Raw genomic sequence first — 23,521 nt, forward strand, 5'->3', positions numbered from 1 at the left:
AGGTTGTTGCCTCGTGTGTTTCAAACACAATCTTGAAATGAACTAGGTTACAAAACGGTATTTTCAGGCGCTGCTGTTGGTTGAGTTTCTTTTGCAAGAGGGCAAGAGGCTTTTCCCCATTTAAGTGCTTAAACAGTTTCTGGATCCCAGTGAGATGTCTGTGAGGGTTTGCTTTTTGATTTCTCTCTTTCAGTTTCTTGCCAGTGTTTCTGGCTTCTTATTACAGAAAGAATGAGGGTAGAAATGAAAGCACTGTAGTAAATAATACAAAAGTAGCGGAAGGATGGCCAGAGGCATAGGGAGTAGTTCTGTTGTCATCCCTTCCTGGAAGAACAGGAAGTTCAGTGGTGTGCTACTGTACTGAGCCTCCTATCCCCACCTCCAGTGGCCAGCAGTGCAGGCTAAGAACTCCGCAAGCTTCTCTTTGAGGGAGGGGAGAGGCTGCCCCTGCCCCAGGGGCCAGAGTGGGTGGCTCCAGTTCAGCCCATGGTCTCGAGGGCAGGCTACCGACAAAGGCTTGGACAAAGATTCTGTCATTATACATTCGGTATATATTCAGAGATAATGTATTTTTTTTTGAAAAATGTATTTATGTAAGTATGTTTGGCCGCGTCGGGTCTTCGTCGCTGCGTGTGGGCTTTCTCTAGTTGCGGCGACTCGTTGCGGTGCACGGGCTTCTCATGGCACAGGCTCTAGGCACGCAGGCTTCAGTATTTGTGGCTCGCAGTCTCCGTAGTTGTGACGCACAGGCTTAGCTGCTCCATGGCATGTGGGATCTTCCCAGACCAGGACTCGAACCTGTGTCCCCTGCTTTGGCAGGCAAATTTTTAACCTCTGTGCCACCAGGGAAGTCCCTATTCAGAGATAATTTAAACCTTACATAATTTTGAAAAGAAAAGGTTAGGTTATTTATTGAGGACATTTGCCACTGAATTGCTAGAAATAATTCTACTGTGACTAAAATGAGACGGTCTTGAGATATTTGGCAAAAACAATTTCTGGGTAAGTCAAGAGTGAAATATTTCCATCACTAAAATTATAACTAATTTTCTTTATGCTTTGACACGGAAAGAAAGCAAGACTGATAAATTACCCTAAATATTGTATATTCTAAATAAATATTTTATAGTGCTTGGGAATGAAATACAACCAAAGATAGAATTAAGTGTTTTAATACACATGCACATGCTTTTCAGTTTAGAGTGATTCAAGTCCAGTGTAATTCATGTGAAAAATTAAAAGACTTATTTCCAGGGATTGATTTCAAAATGATACTGTGCCTTGGCCAAGATGACTAAGTTCTTAGAAAATAAACTTTGTAGTCGAGAAATTATAAAGAATAAAATGGAAGAAAAGACTGTACCTCGGGAAAATATCTAGATTTTGTATTAGTTAAATTTTGGCTCTCTGAATGATCTCTCCAAAGAGCAGTGCCCCTCAAAAATGTAACTGTGGAACGAAGAGGGTGCAAAATAACACACGTTTCCTTTAGAGTATGTTCCACCCCTTTTCTGCTTTATTTTTCCCACACTTTGAATTTCAAGATCTCTGTGTAATTTGATGATGACCTTAACAACTGGTCTAATTACTGGCAGCAATCCATTTACTAACGTCATCCATATGCTGCCTGTGCCGAAGCATATTTCATGAGTGCTGTTGTAGGTCACTCAAGCCCTTTCCAGAATTGTTCATGAGTGAGTGAACCATTTAGTTGCAATTTTCTCAGTTAGGGTCATGTCGGGAAGCTTTCTGTGTAGAATAATTCCATTCCCTTTTGATTAAAGAGTTCCAGCTAGCTAGATCAAGAAATATCCCGTGGAAAGTTTGGAAATCCTTCTCATGAACCATTCATACTAAGAAACACCACGAAAGAACTCTGGGCCTGGGTTTCTTACTTTCTTCCAAGCAGAATGTTCACAACTTTCCTTGCCTCTCCCTGTCCCTCCAAGACACGTCATGCTGACACCTTGCTCCTGCATCCTCGGCACAGTGTCACTGAGGTTGCTGTAACAACAGCACACACGGGGTAACATTCCCCCATAAGTACGGCGGCTGGGACGTGAGTCAGTTGAAAAGTTTCACTGGTTTTTATTAGAGTATGACGCAGTCTTATGTCATCCACAGTTCCGAGCCCATCCAAGGCTCACACATGACGATGCAGAGCACCTGATGTTCATCACCTTCCAACGTTAGATGGTCCAGGGACCTCTCACCAGAGCCATTGCCGTTGCTGGCTCCTTCCACAGCACCCTTCAGTAATACTTACCATAAGCAGCAAAGAGTAAAACTCAGGCCCCGCTGCTGGAACTCCGTTTCTACTGTTATATATCCCGTGTGCATAATAAGTGCCAGTGACCTTGGTTGATGATCAAGAAGCCCCTCTTTTCACCCAGGGAACTGGACAATTGTTAACATCCCAGAAGACACATCTTCACGCCCATGACTGAGAAGAACATGTGTTGAAGAATAAGGATGGAATTACTGTAATTCTCTGTGGGGATTTATGAATGAGAAACTTACTATTTAATATTGCTTGAAAGTGGTCCTAGAGTGATCAGTGCCATCTAACGTGGGCTTTGTTTTGTTTTTCAGACATGGAGATGACCTGATTGTGACTCCCTTTGCACAGGTAAGCCCAGCTTGCTGAATGGACAGGTTTCTCACTCATCTGAAAATTTAATTGTGGGGGTTAGTTCGGGTTAGTTCTTAATTTCATTCTAAATCAAACACAAGTACAAATACAACTTCTGTGGTTCATTCCAGTAATTTAAAAGCCATGCTAGAGAATGTGACCCTCGCCATATTGGTCTGTTTCCTATAAACCCATAGATCCAATGAGTATCTTTGCTTCAAATTACAAATTACCCAAGTGACATACTTAAATGGGACCACATTTCCTTAACTGACATAAGCACTAAAAGAGGAAAGCTATATCATGGATTAAGTTACATTTAGTATAATTACGTGCATGATCAGTTCCTGAAATTCCATCTTCCACTTCAACCTGATGCTTTATTTACTCTTTTTTTAAACACGTTATTTGTCCATAGATTTAACTGAGTGACATATTTGTGTTTATTTATTCCTTTTAGGTATACAAATCATGAAAATACTTTAACCACATGACAGAAATGCTAGAAGGTGAAAAAACCATCTAAAGAATTTTGATTGGTTGATAACCCGATATTCTTTGTACAGACCAGTGCTTCTCAACTCTAGCTACGCATTAGAATCATCTAGAAAGATTGTATCCCATGCTGCACCTCTGATCAATGGAATCCAAAAATCTGGGGGTTGGACCCAATCACCTGTAATTTTTAAAGGCCCCAGTATTTTCTGAGGAAAAGTTGAGAGCCACTGGTATGGACAGACTATGGGTAGAATGGGATAAAACTGATTCAACCTGGGGCATGAAGCATGTTTAAAGCCAACACTGACTGTTAATAGGAAATGTTAATTATTGGAATACAAGTGATCTAGAGGGTTATAAAAATCATAATCAAGGCTACATCAAAACTAGCTCTACTGCCTTGGGCAACTCACTTAACTTGCCTAAGACTTCTTTTTTCCAATTGGTAAAATTGGGGACTCGGCTGGATTAAGATAGTCAGGGCCCAGTCAAAGCCCATCATCTACTCTTGCTAAATGAATGAACTTGGACAACTGACTGAACTTGGGCAAGCCTGGTTTCCTCCTCTGTGAAATGACACTTACAAGACTACTCACCTCATGACATTGTCAAGAGATTGAAATAGTACCAAGCTTGTAAAACGCTCAGCACAATTTCTAAAAAATAAAATACTTACTGAATTTTGTGTTGTTATCAGTAAGGGTTCTTTCATTTCCAAAACGTCATAATACGCATTGTTTTTAAAAAATGCATAATGGCAGGGTTTGGATAGCAGTATTATGTGTGATTCTTCCACTTTTTCAAATTTCCTGAAATTTTTTAATTGCTATAATTTAGACCAAAAATTTAATTAAAATTTTAATTTATTTGGTCTAATAATTTAATTAGACCAAAATTTAATCTTTTTCATTGATGCAGACAATTAAAGATAGAATGCAACCACCATCCTTTTAGAAGGTCATTGTCTCATTTGCTTCAAGTTTTGCTGGATATCATTAGTTCTTTCTAATATCTATATTTCTGTGTTGAAAACATTTACAATCATATGTTTTCATCATATTTTGTGATAGCAAATCTTACGAAGCTAAGGACTTTTAATTGGTTGCTATTGAGGACCCATAACTTTATATCTAAGAGCTCAGAGCTCTTAGATATAGAGCTCTCAGTAGACAGAATAAATCAGGCAAAATAATATATAAATGACCGTCACCAAATGGAGAAACAATCATTCCAACTTGAGTTTATTTAGTTTATTATTCTTGCTTCTAACTAAAATCTCTAGGTATTGTTGTAAGAAAAATATATAGAAAAATATGGAAAAAAATAATCTGTATATGATACCTTATCATCTCCCTTCAGGTAGTATGTATGAATCTCCAACTAACTGGTCAATAAATTTGACTTGAACCTTGCTATTAGCACCCTTAAATTCTAAGGAAATCTAGTCTTTTACATATTTAGGCATTTTTTTTTTAGTGTACTTACAATCTCCAAAAAAACTAATAGAATTTCAGTATACTGAGAAATATATATATATGTCAAATATCATTTAGTCTGTGTTAGTGAACTGTTTAGATAAATAAGATATATACTTAATGCCCTTGAAATCGGAACTTTGAATAAAACCAGCTCTGTGTAATTTGTAAGCATATACGATGCCTGAAAATAATCCTGGAATCTATTTAGGAAAGTTTGCTTATGATTAGCTTAATGACTCATGACACCTTATAGAAGGTGGTTATTGCCCCAGAGGCTGAAGATTCTTTTTCAGTGGCTTCATCCCAGTTTTCACAAATGGCCTTTTACTAGGGTATATGATCTAGAAAGCTCTACTAGAATTTTTTTAAAAGCCTGTTTAACCCTGAACAATTTTGATAGAGTATCTTTGGGGAAGCAGGTAAGAAAGAAGGCCCAGTTAGTGGCAGTTGTCTATGGCCTTCTCTTCAGCCCGATTGGGCACCACTAACTTATTTCATTGACCTAACCAGTAACTCCTCAAATTTTTAATACAGGCTGGAGTATTCACCATTTAATGCTAAATATTATAATGCTTAAGCTGTAAGATGTTTATGTCACTTGAATTGATACCAACATTATTTGGTCAAATATACCAATGGACAGAAGACAGTGGACATTAGACAGGTCACTCAGGGAAGTGTTCAAATAGGCCAAAGAATTCCCCCCTTTCCCCAGCATGCTTTGGGGTTTGGAACTTCACTCTAGATCATTCTGGTGAAAAAGCCATACTGCTTTCAAAATAAAATCTTTTGCATAGAAAAGAAATATAAGCAGAAGGAAGAAAAAGAAAATTTCCTATAATTCCAAACCCCAAAAGAACTACTGTGGACATTTTACTTTCTATCCCTTTCGATTTATTTTTCTGTGCCTTATTTCCTTCCCATAATTCTTTAAAATGGGCCTCCCACTCTAAACTGGTCAAAGTCTCTTCCCAAGCCCATCTTATCTTCTGCCTCCTCTTGAGAACTCATTTCTTTATGCTTGCCTTCATCTCCAAAACATGAAAAGATCCCTCCCTGTTGTTTCCCAGTCCCAGTTTACTGTGAAGCTAAGTTACGAGAAGTAAGTTACGAGAGAATTTAGGAAGACGTGCAAGGTCATATTCCACTTTGGTGTATCGGGCTGAAGCATCGTGCACAGACGTAATCTTCAGCAAAGATCCTACAATACAAGATCCTACAATACCCCTCCATATTCTATTCCCAAGTCTAAAACACTGCCAGGGTTAGAAATTCTTGCTGGTGTTCAACCTAAACACTTTTCCACTTCCAATTTCTTATGTTTTCCCCTATAAGCTCAGAATCCTTTTGATCCCCAGGAAAATAAATATTTTATTGGTTTCCATTTTGAACTATTCTCCTGTGTTTGGGTCAAAATCTTTTGGTTTGGGTATTCCCTTAGGGTAAGCGTTGACAGGAATGATGCCGTGTCACCTGATGCCAGTCGGCAGGTGGCCTTTTCCTCCCAAGGGTGTAGTCACAGTCTGGCCAGAGTTCTTGAGGGGACCAAGGAGGCACAACACTGATGAAATGTAGGGAACCCTGCTTTGTAGTCAGTTGCCTTCAGCCCCACCTGTCCCATTATTTGTGTTGCATCATTTGTGACTGCCTTGTAGAACTCTAAGTCAACTAAAATCCTCCTCTGGAGGTGTGCAATAAAAGAAGTGGAATCTTTGGTTGAGGAAAAGGTAGGAAATATCCAAGTATTATCCTGGATCCTTGGAGAGACCTTCATGTCATTCAGACTGAGCAGATTTGCCTGATTTAAAATACAGGGTAGGAGCAAGCAAGTCATTTCACCTTTACTCTTACCAAAATACAGCACGTAAATGCAGTGGTTACTAACCCTGCAGAACATTACTGTTCCTTGGTAATTGGACATTGTCAATTTTATAAAAATGCCCTTGCGTGTCTCTTCCCCATTTCACCCAGAAACAGGAATCTTGTGGTCTCATCATTGAATCCAACAGGCTCTCCCTGCCGGGCTAAGAAAGAAGAAAATCATCACATTTCAGTCGCTTATACCTGTTAGGTTTTTTTTTATCCTTCATTAAAATAAATTTCAGTAGCATGTTCTCGGAATCTAAGTACTTTGGGAGTTGAACTATACGAAACTATCAATATTCAACCTTTGCTGACATACAAAAACAGCAAGTTCATATGGTTTAACCAAAACGTAACTTGGAAAGAGGTTTTCTATCAAGATGATCTCTTTGTCTTGTAAATAATCATAATTTGGCTCCAGGTTTTTCTGGAGGTAAAACCAAGGCAAGGAGTTCTTTCTCCCTCCTCAGCCCCTCCCACCCCACCCAACCCAAGGCCTGTGGCAACTCATGGTCTGTGTTTTAGTGCCATCTAGTGGCATAAAGTGTATTTGGAATCAAAAACAATTTTTTGTTTCTTTGTTTTTGGTTTTTTTTGGTTATTTTTTAATCAGGAGTTTTTTTTTTAACACGGATGTTATTGCCACATCTTTTTTTTTTTAAGCAATCTCCTCTTCAAATCTTTATAAGAATTTATTATTATATACGTACACATTTCTTTTAGGCTAGTGTGTTCAGATGTTTAACTTTTTAATGAAGTCCACATTTTCCTGCCATTTTCAGTGAATCTTATTGGTTAATAAATGTTTAGGAATACCTAAGAAAATCTGAGATTAGTGTGTGCAAATAGCATTTAATCCCTCTAACAGACCAGTACCACTCTGTGCAAAAGTTTTCCATAACAATGTCATCATTTCTTTCCTAAAGTGTATTATTTCTCCTCACTCCCAATGTATTTTGACCTTGACTGATTATACTTTTGCTTGGAGGGGCAGAAGAGAAAGAAATGACCTTCATTTTCTAACGGTTGAGCTGTGTGGGAGAAAACCTCAGGGATCTTTTTGGGTAGCAAGCATTAAAGAGTGAGGAAAATTATAGGAGTGTCAGAGCCCTGACTATAGCTCTTAGAGGGTTGAATTCAAGAAGGGTGAGAGCTGCCCTGTAACAAAAGCGAAGAAAGATTGAACCCTAACTAAGGGGCTTGTATAAAACTGTTTTTAGTTCTTCCCCACAGCCTGTAGTAGTAGATGCCTCACTCTCTGTGTCCTACAATGCAGGCGGGAACAGAAAAGACTAACACAGTGCCTTTGGGATGTGGTCACCCAGGATCACTCAACTTGGCCTAGGGCAACACCCCCTTATAACATTTGGTTGAGACTGTTATTTACACTTCTTGCCAGTGTCATGTGTCATAGTGCAGGCGAGAATAGTTAATACTTAACATAACGTGTATAAACTATTATTTGTCCTACCACAAAAACAACAATGTAATACTTGCACACATAGTGAATGACGTAGCTGCAAGGTTATTTACTGCAGCAGTGTTTGTAAAAGTGAAATTTAGGAGACAATCTAAAAGTCAATGAGGAGAGGGCACAGGCAGCTGAATGGAGAAGGGGCTGAAAGGGAAATTTCTTTCTTCACTTTCTATTTTGAAATATTTCATCCATATAAGAGAAGCTATCTAGTGACTTACTAAAATATAAAGAATAGTACTCAAGTCAACAGTTTAAGAAATAGAACAGTGCCAAGATTTTAATGCCCTGAGTGTCCTTCCCTGATTTCATCTATCTGCCTCCTCTCAGAAATCACAATAATTTTGCTTTTGTCTTTATTATTGAGAAAGAGACAGTCTACTTTTGCTTAAATTCTGTACCATGTGGGGATAGAGATTATGCAAAAATAAATATAAAATTTAAAAATTAAATTTAAATTAAAAACCAAAATAAAATCATCTAATTTAATATCTTTATTATCACAGAGGCAAAAACCTGTATCCAGAAAAGCAAGTGGAGTAGATCTTTCATGAAGTAATGCTTCCTTTCAAATGAGCAGAGAACATGAATTACCTGCGCTACTATTTCTGTTTGCCCAGCTGTCAGATGCAGTGCACTTACTATAATTTATTAAAATAAAGTTCTCTGAATTCTGAGGTTAAATTTTTGCCTAGAATAAGGATCGAGCAGGGGGTACAATAATCTTATTTAAAATGCTTTATTAGTGTATTTGATATTCAATTCTTAAAGCATAAATTCAGCCTGCATGATTTGTCAGATTTCTTTCTGCATCACTCAAGGTTTCATGCCTAATAAAAGACATCGTGGTTTGATGTCAGCAGTTGGCTATTTGAATACTCCATCATAGGCAGCGTGACCTTTCGGCAATGTGAGTTGTTTATATGTGATAATGAGCCAGATTTTTCCAGTGACTGAGTTAATCGTGGTTGGCACCTTAGGAAACACCATTAACTCCTTCAGGGGATAATGCTGTAGGTCACTGTCCCAGGGCATAAACAGTATCCCAGTGACTTAGAAGAATTAATGCCAGTTTCAAAAATGTCTGAGACATTTTGTCTTAAAACAAAATTTAGGCTGACTTTAGTCTAGGTCAGTGCCAAATGACAAAACTCTGGAATCAGCTCTGAAACCCTTGGAGCAATTATAAAAAATTTGCCCTGCTCCCACTGCCACCAGCATATTGTCAGTTATAGGCATTAAGTGAATTCCCTGTGCGCACGCCAAATCATTAAATGGAATGTTGCCATAATGGGCTAATATTCACTGAGTGCCTTCTGTTTGCCAGGCACTGTTCTTGGCACCGAAACTGTCATTTAATCTCATTTTCACAGCAACCCTGTGAGGTAGATGTCACTATCCTGGTGTACAGATGAGAAACTAAGGGTCAGAGAGATGATGCACCTTGTCTATTGTCTGAGTTCACACATTGACTATATAACAGAACTAGGCAGTCTGGGGTGTTATTGGTACCTAATAAGACATCTGAAATCTATGTTTTAGGTAAACTTAACATTGTCGTTGTCACCCAGATGACCCATAACCTCACCTAATATAGGCTCCACCCTGGGGGAGACTTGTCCATTCTAGGAGAAAGTGAGGGGGGTAGAAGGAGACAGTGCTCTTGTCACTTTTCTCTCCTAGTCTTTCGATTCTTTTGCCACTTTATAGTTTCACTAGAATTAGAAAAAGGAGGGGCTATCAGAGATAGTGGGACCTATTGGTCCAGCCTTGTGTATGTGGATATGTTGTGTCTATGTATTCATTTATTCAACAGATTTTTCTTGAGTGTCCTCTGTGGGCCAGGCACTGTGCACATACAGGACAGTCTCACTTTATTTGAGACCATGTAATTCATGATTCAGATAACCTTAACGAAGAAAAGAATCTGTTTACCAGCTAGAATAACCATGTGGCAAAGGTGAAAGAACAATTTAAAATTTACTTTGTTTGCCAATTTCAAGATTATGGCATCATTGGTGAACGTTTGAAGAGAACTTGGGGGTAATTTTGTTTGACATTTTGCCCCTATAGTGAGACTTTATTAATATTTTATATTATGCTATTTCAAATATGCATAAAATGCAACAACACGCTATCCATATTGCCTGGGATACGGTTTTAGTGGCTGGGGAATCCAGGAATACTGTGGAAGCTGCTGCTATTGTCACCATATTCATAGACGATGAGGAGAAATATCTGGAAAATCCTTAAGTCTGGCCTCTCTGGCTTTCAAATGGATCCATGTAAACTTTACCAGGTGCTGGGAGATTCTTCAGTGCTATATGAAACTCAGTTGCAAGCAATATCAAATTTTCACTTAACAAACCATTTTTAAAAATCACCAAACCACTTCATAGTGCATTAAAGAGGGCCTTATTTCAAGAAGTTTAAAGAATCATTTTTGTTGTAGGTCTTGGCCAGCCTGCGAACTGTACGGAACAACTTTGCTGCATTGACTAATTTGCAAGACCGAGCACCTAGCAAGTAAGTTATTCATTTTTCCCCCCTCCTTCTGGCTGAACTTTTTATAGTGTTTTTTCCATTTGATTGAACTCAAGGCAGTGTATTAGATTTCTCTGAATCATTGCCATGCTGTCTAACCATTTACACTAAGTCATATGAAGTCCTGTTAACTTTCTGTAAATACTTTGTAGTGATGGTTCTCATAACAGAAATGAATCAGGATGGCAAATAAATATGGTGATTCCATCTGTCAGAAATCACCTGGCAGGATCAGTCCTCTGCCCAGTTATTTACACTCAGGGTAACTTTATAGGTTTGGCTTAATTCATAAATTTACCACGGGCAAATAACGTCATCAAGCTTTGAAGTCAACCCAAAGTTATCCTCTTACTTCTAAGACAACCATTACTTGGAGAAGTGTCATATCATAGGGAAGATCTCTAATTCTCTTGCTGTTACTGACTCAGATCGGCAGCAGCATGGAAGAGTTAACAAGATGGGGATTTATGGGATAACAGGGGAAGCATTTGAGAGAGAAAGCTCAGATGGAAAATAACTATAATTTGGGGGTTCTAATAAAGATGGAAAATGAAAAAAAGAAAATTAATTTTCTAAGATTAAATGGAAAACTGATTATTCAAATGCCATAATTTTGACAATCTATTATGAATAATACAATATTATCTTTAAAATATCAACTCTGAAGAATTTTCCAGAAATAAAACCATTTCTTTTTTTTTTTTTTTTTTTTTTTGCGGTACGTGAGCCTCTCACTGCTGTGGCCTCTCCCGTTGAGGAGCACAGGCTCCGGACGCGCAGGCTCAGCGGCCTTGGCCCACAGGCCCAGTCGCTCCGCGGCGTGTGGGATCTTCCCGGACCAGGGCACGAACCCGTGTCCCCTGCATCGGCAGGCGGACTCTCAACCACTGCACCACCAGGGAAGCCCAAAACCATTTCTTTAAATCAATATTAAGAGGACAGTGAATAGAAATTTATTTGAACTTATCTAAGCATATAAAATTTTGTTGTAATTACTACTTCTTAAAGAACACATGAAAAAAATCTAAACTTTCCATCCCATAATAATAGAGTCTACCTCCCAAATTCACATTTTCCGTGATTAAAAAAAGCTCTGGCCATTATGCACATACTTCTCGTGATAGAACAAGGTTTTTAAAAAAAAAAAAATCAATATAAATGCCACAATGCAAATAATTGGAATGGAACCCAGAGGTGTCAGTTGACTGTCGTGTGTTGCAGGTAATGAAATTTTGCAGTCCTGTTCCCTTAGCCTGAGCATTTCTCACCTTCTTCTTCCCCTCCTCATCCACTGGGCTAATTGTAATTCATTCTTTAGGTTACAGCTTAAATATAATTTCATTTGGGGCACTGTCTCTGACTAACACCCAACATGCATGCACACCCACAGGCCCCAACCTGGGTGGTATGCTTTTCCATTGCCATCTGATTGCATCCTGTCCTTAACCCCTGCTTTAGCATGTTTCTCTCAGTGTCCAGTTACCTATTTGCTTGTCTTAAGAATGTCAGTTCCCAGAGAGCAGAGGTCATATCCAGTCCACATTTGAATTCCCGGTGCCTAGTGTAATACCCAGCACAGCGTCATCACTCTGCACGTGCAGCAAACTGGCTAGAGGGGTGACGCCAGGATGCAGAATGGGAAACCTGAGCGTGGGCTTCAAGCTGTTTGTTCATAACCAAACACATCTTCCATGTTCAATAGCCCCTTTGGGGCTTTCGGCATTTGGTAGCTCCTAGGTATAGTCACCTCCTCTTTGGAAAGTCTCAACCCTGCAAGAGAAATGAAATTACTGGTGTCCCTTACAAACTTTTTTTAGCCTCAACTTTTGTCCATGAGATTGAGATTTTTGTCTTTGAAAGGTGGACAAAACTTTTATAGTGAATTCCTTTTATGCTTCCTTCAGACTTGGTCACTTGTGTAGCAGCGTCTCTACCTGTGGCAGACACAGGTGTGAAGGCATCAGGCTGGCCTTTCTGTCCCCAAAGAGATGATCTGAGGCCCATTCTATATGAGACAGAGGTTTTCAGCTGACCTACAGGGACAAAACAGATTAAAATGGAAAAGAGCATCTAGAGGAGGGTAGAAAGTCATACTTTATGCCTGAACTTGACCTGCTTTATAATGCCCTGGGTGAAGTCTAACCAAACAGCATTATCTGGCAGACCCTAAGTACAGGTGTTTGTGGTCTCTCTTTTGGTCGGTACAGATTTGTACCTCCTTTACTGATTCAAACCCAATCAGCCTTTTCAGGTATCAGAGTCATAGGACTCAATCTACACACAGATAAACTCTGTTCTGTTCAGTGATAGCAAAATGGATGTGGATAGTAAAATGGTGCATCACGTGATGACCCCAGGGAGCCAGAATTCCCCCGCAGGGTACTCACAGTGCCACTAGAACACTCCCAAGCTCACCGCTGGATTTTGTGGAAGGCATATGCTAGCTTGCATGATCCACCTTTACTATTTACTACAAGAAAGGAGCCTAGAAGGATGCATCTGAAGCCCTGAGCCCTGAAGGTGTTCACTTGCACGTGGCTGACTTTTGCTAACTCGCTGCTGGTTCCTGTCCCCTTGCTCTTCCTTGCCCTTGAGATTTTCCATTCAGAAGTGAGTTCGGGCTCATTCTTTATTAACTGATTTATCACTGTAGCCATGGATCAAATGATTGATATTTTCTGCTTGTCTTTACTTGTTGAAATATCAAGTTCCCAAGTGCCCGTTGTAGGATTGAAATCAAAAGAAGATAATAAGAAACAAGTCCATGATGTGGTTTTCAAAACTATAGAAAAGTTTAAAAATATTTCTTTGATGCCTTTCCTAGACAAAATAAATGCTTTCTAAATTTTCACAGAGCAAGGACTAAAAAGGAGTAATCATTATATAAATGATTTGAATGATAAACTCTCAGCAAGTAGACATCTATTAGTATATAGACCAAAACTATTTCAGAGTAGCAGTTTTAAACATTAACCTTTCTTTTTTATAAAGCATTAGTTAAGTTTCAAATTCCCCCATTTTATTTCATAATAAAAACTGAAATAACTCAGAAGTAAATTTTGGTGCATTTCCAATCAAATGCAAATTTTCAATCCCAAACTGATATCAGTAAATTTAAGAGCAATAAGACAGAGCCAGATGCTGACTGGAACCAAGGCAGTGGGAATTTAAAAAGTACCAGACTGCTTTCCCCATGTATCTTCCAGCCCTGCTAAGAGATTCATCATCTCAGGAAGGCAGATTGGACCAGGGCTCTGCAGGAACCTGCCATCTGCACAGGTTCCACGAAAGCAGCCTAAAAATAAGGCAACATAGCAGTAGTGCAGGCCCTAGAATCACATTGCTTTAGTTCAAATCTCAGCTTTCTAACTTTGAAGAAGTGATTTACACTTCCAAAGCTTGTGTTTTCCTCATTGGTAAAATGGGAACCATGAGTCTGCCTGCCTTAAGGTTTGTTATGAGGGATTAAATGAGATAATTCATCTAACGTGCTCATTTAGCACAGCATTGGACACACAATAAGTCATTAAAGTGTTAGCCACTACTAGAAATACCAAAACAGACAACCCCCAGAAATGAAAACAAACATTTTCAGACACCCTTGAATGTATCTATTTTCTAAAATTTTCTTAAAGATCACTAATTTTAAGAGCTTTCAATTGTAAGTAACAACTTTATAAAAAATTTCAAAAAAATTTAATGGAGATTCCATAAATGATATTTTCTTCAACATAATTGATTAAGCAGTGGATACATTGTGCTGGGCTCAGCAGGGAATACAAGTTAATCAAATAGCATGGGGGTTTTTTTGTTTTTTTTTTTTTTACCCCAAGGGGTTTATAATCATCGTGTGAAACTTTGCCAACATCTGAAAAATTAGAGAATACAAAATAGAATTGGTTTAAGCACCTTTAGTTTATAGTGTTTCTAAAGTCTCTGTAGCATCTATTTGGACCCATCGTTAATATACCTCTCTAACGAATGGATCAGAGATGTTTCTTAATATAAGAAAATAGAAAGGAAAAAGTTGAAGTACAATAGCTTCTCAAAGTGCAATATAGTTTACAAGGAGTCATTCACTTCTGATAATGTATAGGCAATCGTGAGAATTTATGCCAAAAATAAAAGTTTCTTAACACTGTATTAGAGAAACCAATTGTAGACTGACTGCTTTTTCAAGTTCAGAAAGTCTGTGTTTGCTCTGTAAGCCCGGGCTTAATTGAATATGGTCAATCAATAAGGAGTTCCTCTTCTCTCTTGTCTCTGTGACATTTACATCAGCTTTATTTACCCCAAAGTCTATCACCGTGTGATTTAGCTTTTTTTTTTGACGCGTGATCAAAGGGTACCTAGGAACTTGACTGGCTAGTCTGAAAGAAATCTTCATTTGCATGTCCTAACTTAAAAATAATCCTTAAATTTAAATGGCATATCTGAAATGACTCAGAGAGTCCTCAGACCAACAAAGTATAATATATTTACAGCTCTGTATTTTTCTCTCTTTGTCAGAAGATCACCCATGTGCAACCAACCATCCATCAACAAAGCCACCCTAACAGGTAAGAAGGACCTGGGAGATTATTCTTCTCACATCTAGGAAAAAGGCATATTTTCCAAGATTCAACCTTATTAGCACCAGTTTTTTCTGCAATTCTAAAATCTTTAAGAAATTAATCCTTTCTTCTCTATATTATCCTTTCTCTCACTGATCTCACAAGCTGTCCATTTAACCTATTGGAAAAACTTAACTGATGTGCCATTTTTTTAAAACAAGTTAAATTTTTGCTCTTACTCGGTTGAGTGTTGCTCTGGGCATTTGTATTTTGAGAGATAGCATTACCTTCGAAATGCTGACCATGTTTCCGAGCCTGTGTTTTCAGCATGATGTTAATATATGGTAGCTTGGTTGAATGAAAGTCAAAGCATAAATAAAAGATACCTTCTTGGTTAATGAATTTCCCAGTTGTGTGTAGGAAGGAACACCATTCCAGTACTCCTGATTTGGACCCAGAGAGTTGAGATTAAATTCAGTCTGGGAGAGGAGAGAAGAAGTAATTTTACAATACAGAAAAGTTCAATGAGATCAAAAGAACAGATGTTTGGGGAAGAGAAGTGGATGGAAGGATGAGGGGCGTAGAGGTCAGAAGAATAAAATTACTCCGATTCCTATTAGTCTATTTTAGACATGGGGCTTGACCTCAGCTGAGCCAAAAACAGAACAGATGATCTCATTTTGCTAAACCTGAAACCAAATTGAACTCATTTGATCATTTCTTGAAACCCCAATTGATTCATTAAGATAATTGCCTGGAGAAGAAAACCCATGTTTTCTAAAATTATTACCAGAAGACAATTAACATATTCTCCAAACTAGACCAATACTTCACTTGATTCAAGTGTCTTCCTGGGACTCCAGCTCGTAATATGCAGAGGAGCTCATTATTACATTATCAGTGACTCTATTTTGCTTGAAAGTTAACTTCATCATGTCCAGTCAGGACCTTTCAACTGGGCTCCTTTGTGGTCACCACATCAAAGTGATTCTGGGACAGCAGTTAATGTTGGTCTTTCCCGAATGCCTTTCAAATGGGACTTGTGTTCCACTGACTATTACATTATTGGTTTTCTTTTCCACGTGTATCTATCAGGATCTTATTGGTGATGATTTTCAACTGCCATTTCATACTCTTACGTATGATTTACCCATTTTCTTCTTGGCATTGGTCAAGAGATGAACAATAATTGAAATTCCTACAGATTAAAGTAAGTTCTTTGAGTAACAGATTTCTTCTTTAGAAACCCCAATTTAATATGAAAGAGCCCAAATCTACCTGGGGCCTCTAATGAGAGAGACCACATGGAACCTGGTCCCCAGCCCTGCTCCCAGCACTAGACCTGACCCATATAAAGAGGGAGACCGTCACCCCCTTTATCTTTGCAATAAGTAAGACTCCTCTGACATCAGTTTGTGCAGAACTCCGTGCTATTTTGGTCCCTGAAAGCTTGTAGCTTGAGGTCACATATGAGCCAGCCCCACAGAGCATCCTACCAGAAGAGCAGCTGCAGGTACCAGTGGAGGCTGCTGTATCCACCAGGAGGTGGTGGGTGCTCCGTGGTCAGGGCAGCTGTCCGGCCACCCTGGTCAACGTCTCGCACTGATTAAAGAAGGAGTAGCTGCACTCAGAGGGCTCAGACTTGGCCTTGAACACACATGAGAGGCCCCGTCGAAGCTCCCAGAAATTTCACGTAGTGCTGAGGCCCGGAAGCAATACCACAGGGGACTGTGAGCCACAGAAATCTGGGCTAATATGGCCTCATTTGTACCCACATGATCTTGACCTGAGGCCTGGGGACAGTGAGGCTCTAGAAATATCTTATTTAGGAAGGGAAACTAATTAACTGTCATTAAGGGCTTTGTGCGGCTGTGTTCATCCCAAAGCACAACAGGAAATTAAATGACTTGTGAATGGAAGCCTTTTTCCTTGCCCAAGAATAGCAAACCAAGGTGAAAAAGTCAGATGAGGGGGTGAGGGAATGAGGGCAACAGCAAGGGACATTCCTCTCTCTGAGCTCATTCTGAAAAAGTATGCCCTTAAAACCATAAATCATGAAAACAGTAGTGGTTGAGACTTCAATGGGAGACTTCAGACATACAGAAAACGTGGTGCTTGTGAATTCCTGCCCTCAGCAGCTGACTGCTCAGGATTTAACTCCAAGTTTGCTCCCTGGCAAGTGAGTGCAGTGGAGAAGAGTGTTAAAAAGAGTCAGTGGGGCACGCTTGAAGAGGAACTTGGCCTTCTTAGAAATTTTTCTTAGGTTCTAGAGGAACAGTGTAGTATGCAGGTAAGTTCATGTTTGGTCCAAAAGGCCGCTGTGGTGGACAGCGCCAGGCGCCTCTGGAGGGCAGCTCCATAGAACAGCACTGACAGGGCGCTCCTGGAATTGGGGGGCAGGGGGCGGGAAGCTGCTCTGCATGTCCAGAATTCAAGCCATGTTCTATCATGATAGCTGTGTGGCTCTGGGCAGGTTACATAGCCTATCCCTGCCTGTTTTCCCATTTACAAAACAGCGATCATACTTCATACAGTTATTGCTAAATAAATGAGTTCATTTGTACAATGCTCTTAGCATAGAGTAAGCACTCAGTGCATCATTTTATTTTGCTTTGTTGTTGTTTTTATTGGTTTTTGTTTTTAGGATTCGTGCTGTATGTAACTAGGGGTGATGGAAAGAACAGGCCAGAGAGATGAGAAAAGGAATGGGAAGAGTGAAAGACAAACTAGCAAGGTCAGAGGAGTACAAGTTATGGATCCCCCCCAGAATGGTCAAAATGCACACACTTCCTTTGTGCCTGTTGTAAGTGGGGCCTCTAATTGCTCCCAGCACTGTATCCCGGCCTCTCATCACAGCCACAGGCATTGGTGCCTTTGTGGTGTGGATGATAAACTATTGTTCAGGATTATTTTCAAAGTTGAAGAACTTATTTTTGAGTCACAGAACTTTGAAGACAGAAAATTAACTCTCCATAAGTCAACTTCTTGAGTTTTATAAAAGAAGAGTTGAGAACTTTAACTCTCTCTCTCTGTCACACTACACCTTCTAAAACTTGCTCCCATAGAACTTAGACTACTCTTTGCCCCCTTAGAGGTTATTCCATTTGACATGTGTTAAAGCCAGGAAAGTTTGATTTTATATCATTAGGGCTAAAGCATGTTAGTTAGTTGCCAGATTTTATTTCTATACATAATACATAAATACATAGCTCTACAACGATTTAACAATTTTTTAAAACATAAAGTTTCCAAATGTGCATTTAGAAAAGAGCCTTCCTGCTAAATGGCTCTTTGTTCTTTAGTGTGATATAACAAAAAGACTGGCGTGTGGCATTTGGGGCCTGAGTGCAAACCCTGTATCTCTCATTCGCTTTATTCCCTCGTTTGAAAAATGGAGATAGGAGCTCCTCTCAGTGCTGTTGCAGGAATTCAAGGAGGTAAGTTAGATGAGGAACAGAAGCCTGTCATGAGTAACTCACCAAGTGTTTCTTCCTACAACCCTCCTCCATGCCTGACATTTTGTTGTTGTTCCTAAAGCTATTTTAAAAACGGGTAGCGTAGAGGAGGACCTTGATGATGTGTCAGCTTTACTTGTGCACTTCATTTATGATTTTGTTTGCAGACAGTAATGATGGGGCATTTTTAGGAATCCCTGTACTTAGTGCAAGGCTCACGTGCATAGGTCCTTAGCGGATGGTGAAGAGCAGAACTAAAGCGTGTGTTGAAACGTGAGAGGGCAGCAAAGAGTCAGAGCTGCCCAAGCCATACCTGCGTTGTGACACTGAGCTCTGGTTCGGGTGTAGAGCCATGTCTTTGGGGGCACAATTGGTTCTCTTGAGCATTTCATTTTCACATGATATTCACTCAAGAAAAGAGTTCTGTGACCATCTCATGAGACCTTGTCACGTCTCCACGATACCACTTTACAATGTTTGTTATTTACATATTTTCTGCCCTTTATTTAATCATATTTAAACTGAGGATTTTCATGTGAGAATGTAACTGAGAGAAAATTTATTTAAACTTCTCTATTTTAAAGATGAGAAAACTGAGACCTAGTGAGAGAAAATGCTGCTTAGAGGCAGAGCCAGGAATAAATGCAGGACTCCTTTTTGCCAAGTCTAGGATCCTTCTTATACATAACCCTATAAAATTATCCATCAAATTAGGGTAGCCTTCAGACCCACCATGGAAGTATATGTTTTGGAGAAAGTAAAAGAAATCTTACAGGATGTTGATTTCTGGGTAATAGATATAACATTGGATTTTCTTTGTATATGGACCCAAAAATTTGAAAATATCCAGTCCCGATTTCTCACTGGACAGGTCTTTGTATTTAGAGCTATTTTTATTATATCCACAGCCTATATCTTAGAGGCCCTCAGATAAGTAAAGATTGGCAGACTAAGGAGAAAATACAACTTCTATCCATGCAATAAAACTAGTTCAATTGCCTCCTCTTTACCTGTAGAGGGAGTGCAGGGACAAGCGTAAAATAACGCAAAAGTAGTTTTAGTCCAAAAAAAATTTTGGTATATCTCCACTCATATTTCTTGCCCTGAATATTCCTAACTCCTTTAAAAAAAAAAAAAAAAGAGTGCATTTTCAATAGAATTTAATCAGTTTGTAAGCAGAGGATTTAAAAAGTAAACTATCCAAATATACTAGTTAGTCAGAATACAATAAGACACTCTTGTTTGTTTACTGTTCTTCTAAAGCACAAAGCAGTTTATAAAATCCATTGAAGAAAAAAAAAGAAAGCAAAGATTTTTAACTGGAACAGTTATTTTGTTATCACCGGGACTAATCATTTAACACTTTGTGCCACTAAAGGAAACTAAACAACTAGTTTATGTGACAATAGCAATGCTAGTGACTTATGTAGGTTTGCCTTTTAAATCTGCGCGTGCGCGCGCGCGTGCGTGCGTGTGTGTGTGTGTGTGTGTAATAAAAATAACTAGTGTACATAACGTGAAAAGAAATATATATATATATATAGTAGTTGGAAGCACGAGCCGCTAAAGAAGGCAAAAGAGACCTCAGTGAGAGCAATACGTAAGGGCTGAGGGGACATCGAACTAAAAATGTATGTTACGGCAGCGAGTGTGGGAGGAGGACGAAGACCCAGCCATTGCCCTGGAAGTCTCACCCTCTTCATCAGCCACTAGCAGGCACTAGCTTCATCATGCAGCTCTTTTTCTCCTTTCTTTTAACAAGAGCAAAGATTGTGGCAACACTTTAATGATTGCAGAGAATGAGTGCGCAGTAAGCTCTTTTAGGAATGTGATTGAAGAATGCTGAGTACACATTATGCTTAATAGCTTTAATAAAAAATAAAAATTGTGTATGTGAGTGTTAGACATTGGCTTTTGTGGGGAGTTTTTTGCTTGTTTTACTTTTATATTTAATACATCTGATGAATGTGGAGTATTCTAAATTTTTTGAGCCAGAGGAGTTTACTTTTACAAAAATCCCCACATTAAAAAGACCTCTCCGGGAAAAACATTGAACTAAAAGATTTGCTCAAGTGCATGGAGTATGACTACTTGTTACTTAAATTTATGATCTTTTAGAGGGTCAAAGCCTGTTTTCTTCCTTATAGGCTAACTTGTTTTGCCTTCTTACGCTTTCACTAAATAAGTAGAGTTATCTCTATTAATTTGTAAAAAGACCAGGTCTGACAATTGCTTTTTGACCAGGAATTGATTAAAGTTATATTTGGTTTTCTAAATAGTAAGAAAACAAGTGAATGTCACAGTCATGGGAAAATATAATTTAATTGTAACTGTATTGCCTGAATATCTGCTCTGGGTATTTTGTTATAACTTTAATTGAAACAATTAAACAAAACTGCATATTCATTGAGTCAGAACAGCAAAAAGGTTATGAGTGAAACCACATAGATTGAAAACCCAACTTTCCTCTTACTAGCTATGTGATCTTGGTCAATTTACTTAAATTCTCTAAGCTTTCATTTTCTAATCAGTAAATTCGAAGTCAGTGATTAGCATAGTGCTTGGTACCCAGAATGTACTCAAGAAATGTTAACTATCATTATTGCTTCAATTTTATTATTATTACTATTATCATTATTATACATTTGGTCAACAAATATTTTCTGTGTACCTTATATGTGGCATGCAATAAGGTAGGTGTTGGAAATAAAAAGATGAGTAAAAGGTGACTACTGGCTTCAAGGAAGTCACATGGGGACACCGGAGGGAACCATGAATAATTAACAAGCTAAGTGCCACGACTGAAGCAAATTCAAATACATATATGTATTTGAAGGAGAGGGCAAGTGATTCCACCTAGGGGAAGCTCCCTGCTGAACTTAGAAGAAGGTGGAGTTCTCCATATGGTTAGAAGGAGAGCACCTCATGCCAAGGGACCAACAACAGTGAGTGCCGGTTCAGCTCAGGGCACTGGAGACAGTAAAGAACAAAAAGAGTTGAAAGAGTATGGGAGCAACAGAACATGATCTCCAAGCGTAGATTAAGGCAGTAGTATGAAGAGCATTAGAAGTCAGTGTAAATAACAGTGGACTATATTTTACGGGCAATGGAAAATCATCAGTCATTTCTAAGCAGAGGAACAAGTACATATGTTAGAATGACAATGCTGGAAGCTGCATAGAAAACAGATTGAAAGGAAGAGAGACTAGCGGCAGCCTCATACTCATCCAAAGGCCGTTACAGGCCAAGTACCCGCTGAAGGTCATGTGAATCTGAACTGGGGTGGTGGTATTGGGGGTGGAGATGAGGAAATGGATTCACAAGTCTTTTCAGAGAGTTGAGAAAGCTTGGTGGGTGATTAGATTGAGAAGTGAGGGAAAATAAGAGAAAAATGAAGTCATACACACAGGTGTTCATCACAGCATTGTGCGTTTGTACAAGAGACTGAAAACAGCCCAAGTGCTAAATAATATGTGAGTTCTATTTAAGTATCAAAAATTCCATAATAAAAAAATTTAAATAACTTATTCATGAGAAAAATTTTATAATGTAGAAAAGTGCACCTAATTTAAAGAATATATGTTAAAGTTCTAAGTAAGCAATAGCCACACATTTCATGTATTTTAATTATGTATATTGTATTTAATTTAAGACATTTTTGGATGTTGACTGGTAACTAGCAAAGGCCCATTTTACATAGAATCTGGTGACAAACTTGTAAGTATCTCTCAGATCAAGATTTCTGTTTGCCTCTCCTCACTAGAAAAGGTACTAATGAGACACTGCCAAATGATCTTTCAATATTATTGTGCCCCAGTGAGCATTCACTTTATTTTCAGATAATAATATGCCTTGGATAGGGCAGCACTCATGGTGGTTGTTGAGCTTATGACAAGACAGCTCTGTTATCCTCTAGTCGATCAGAAAAGCTACCATGAAAATAGAGGCATTAAAGTCACCAAAGTCCCCTTCAGCCTGTATCCCTTCCTCACCACCTCGAGTTAGAAAAATGCAACATTTCCCAAACCTGCCTGATCTAAGGAACCCCCAAGGGATCCTTGAAAATAAACACGAAAAAACAGATTCCAAGACAGTGCAGAACAAAATCTTGGGGATAAGTCTCAGGATCTATATTCTCAACAAGTGCTCCAAATTAACGAATCAGCCAAATTTGGGAGAATAGTCGGATACTGAATGAAGTAGGCAAGAGTGCTGCTCTGGACAGTGTTGACATTGCGTTGCTGGAAAGTTGTTGGAAAATCATTGTCTTTCTGGAAAATGTATATAGTGACACCCACACCCCCATCCAACAAACAATGCAGCCTAGGATAAACAAGATAATATGTGTGAGGTGCTTTGCGATTAGCAAAGGAAATACAAGGTGACGTTATTATCTGTGCCATCCTCGTCATCATGGTCATCATCAGCTGGCCCATCATCCCTCTTATCTCTCCAAATGTATACAAATTTTAATTAGGCCAGCTTGCCCCTCTCCTAGAAGAAAATGAAGTATCATGTCCATGTTTGCGTATGAGGGTGGGAGTGAGTTTGGGAAATGTTATGTTTAGTAACTGTATTCTTTTTGTCTTCTCACACACTGTACCAAGTTTCCTTTAAAAAAAAAAGAAAGAAAGAGAGAAAGAAACAACAAAAGCTGCATTCTTAAGTCACTCCCTTTATCCACAGAGGGCTTCCCACCCATGTATGCCTTAAAAAGTATTCCCCTGGGCACACTCAAATACAAGACTGTGGTAGAGCAAAACAATGAAAATTCCTTTGGGTCTAATTTCCCAAATTTTCCTAGTTGAGTGTTACACTGAGTTATTTAACTCTATGAATAAATGAGGATTTCACTCACAGCATTCTTTCTTTCACTGTCTCAGAAAATGCTTTTTTAAAAATTGGATCTATTATTAATACTAATATTAATAAAAATTAACGTTTTCTGACATTTGATATGAAAGACTCTACATGCATAATCTCTTTTAAATCTTATGATAATTCAATATATAGCTTCAAATGAC

At 38.8% G+C, this 23,521-nt stretch overlaps 1 protein-coding gene across 9 annotated transcripts in view; it reads left to right on the plus strand.

Moving 5' to 3' along the window:
• PDE4D (phosphodiesterase 4D) overlaps positions 1 to 23,521 on the plus strand; it is a 1,151,628-nt gene that overhangs the window by 946,703 nt on the left and 181,404 nt on the right. For all 9 annotated transcript variants that reach the window (XM_032626898.1, XM_032626892.1, XM_032626893.1 and 6 more), the window contains 3 exons: positions 2,593 to 2,629; positions 10,398 to 10,471; positions 14,999 to 15,048. In XM_032626898.1, the coding sequence (XP_032482789.1) occupies positions 2,593 to 2,629; positions 10,398 to 10,471; positions 14,999 to 15,048 (161 nt within the window). The remainder of the gene's footprint in view (positions 1 to 2,592; positions 2,630 to 10,397; positions 10,472 to 14,998; positions 15,049 to 23,521) is intronic.

This window comes from Phocoena sinus, chromosome 3 (genome assembly GCF_008692025.1).
Source record: "Phocoena sinus isolate mPhoSin1 chromosome 3, mPhoSin1.pri, whole genome shotgun sequence".
Classification (NCBI taxonomy): Eukaryota; Metazoa; Chordata; class Mammalia; order Artiodactyla; family Phocoenidae; genus Phocoena; species Phocoena sinus.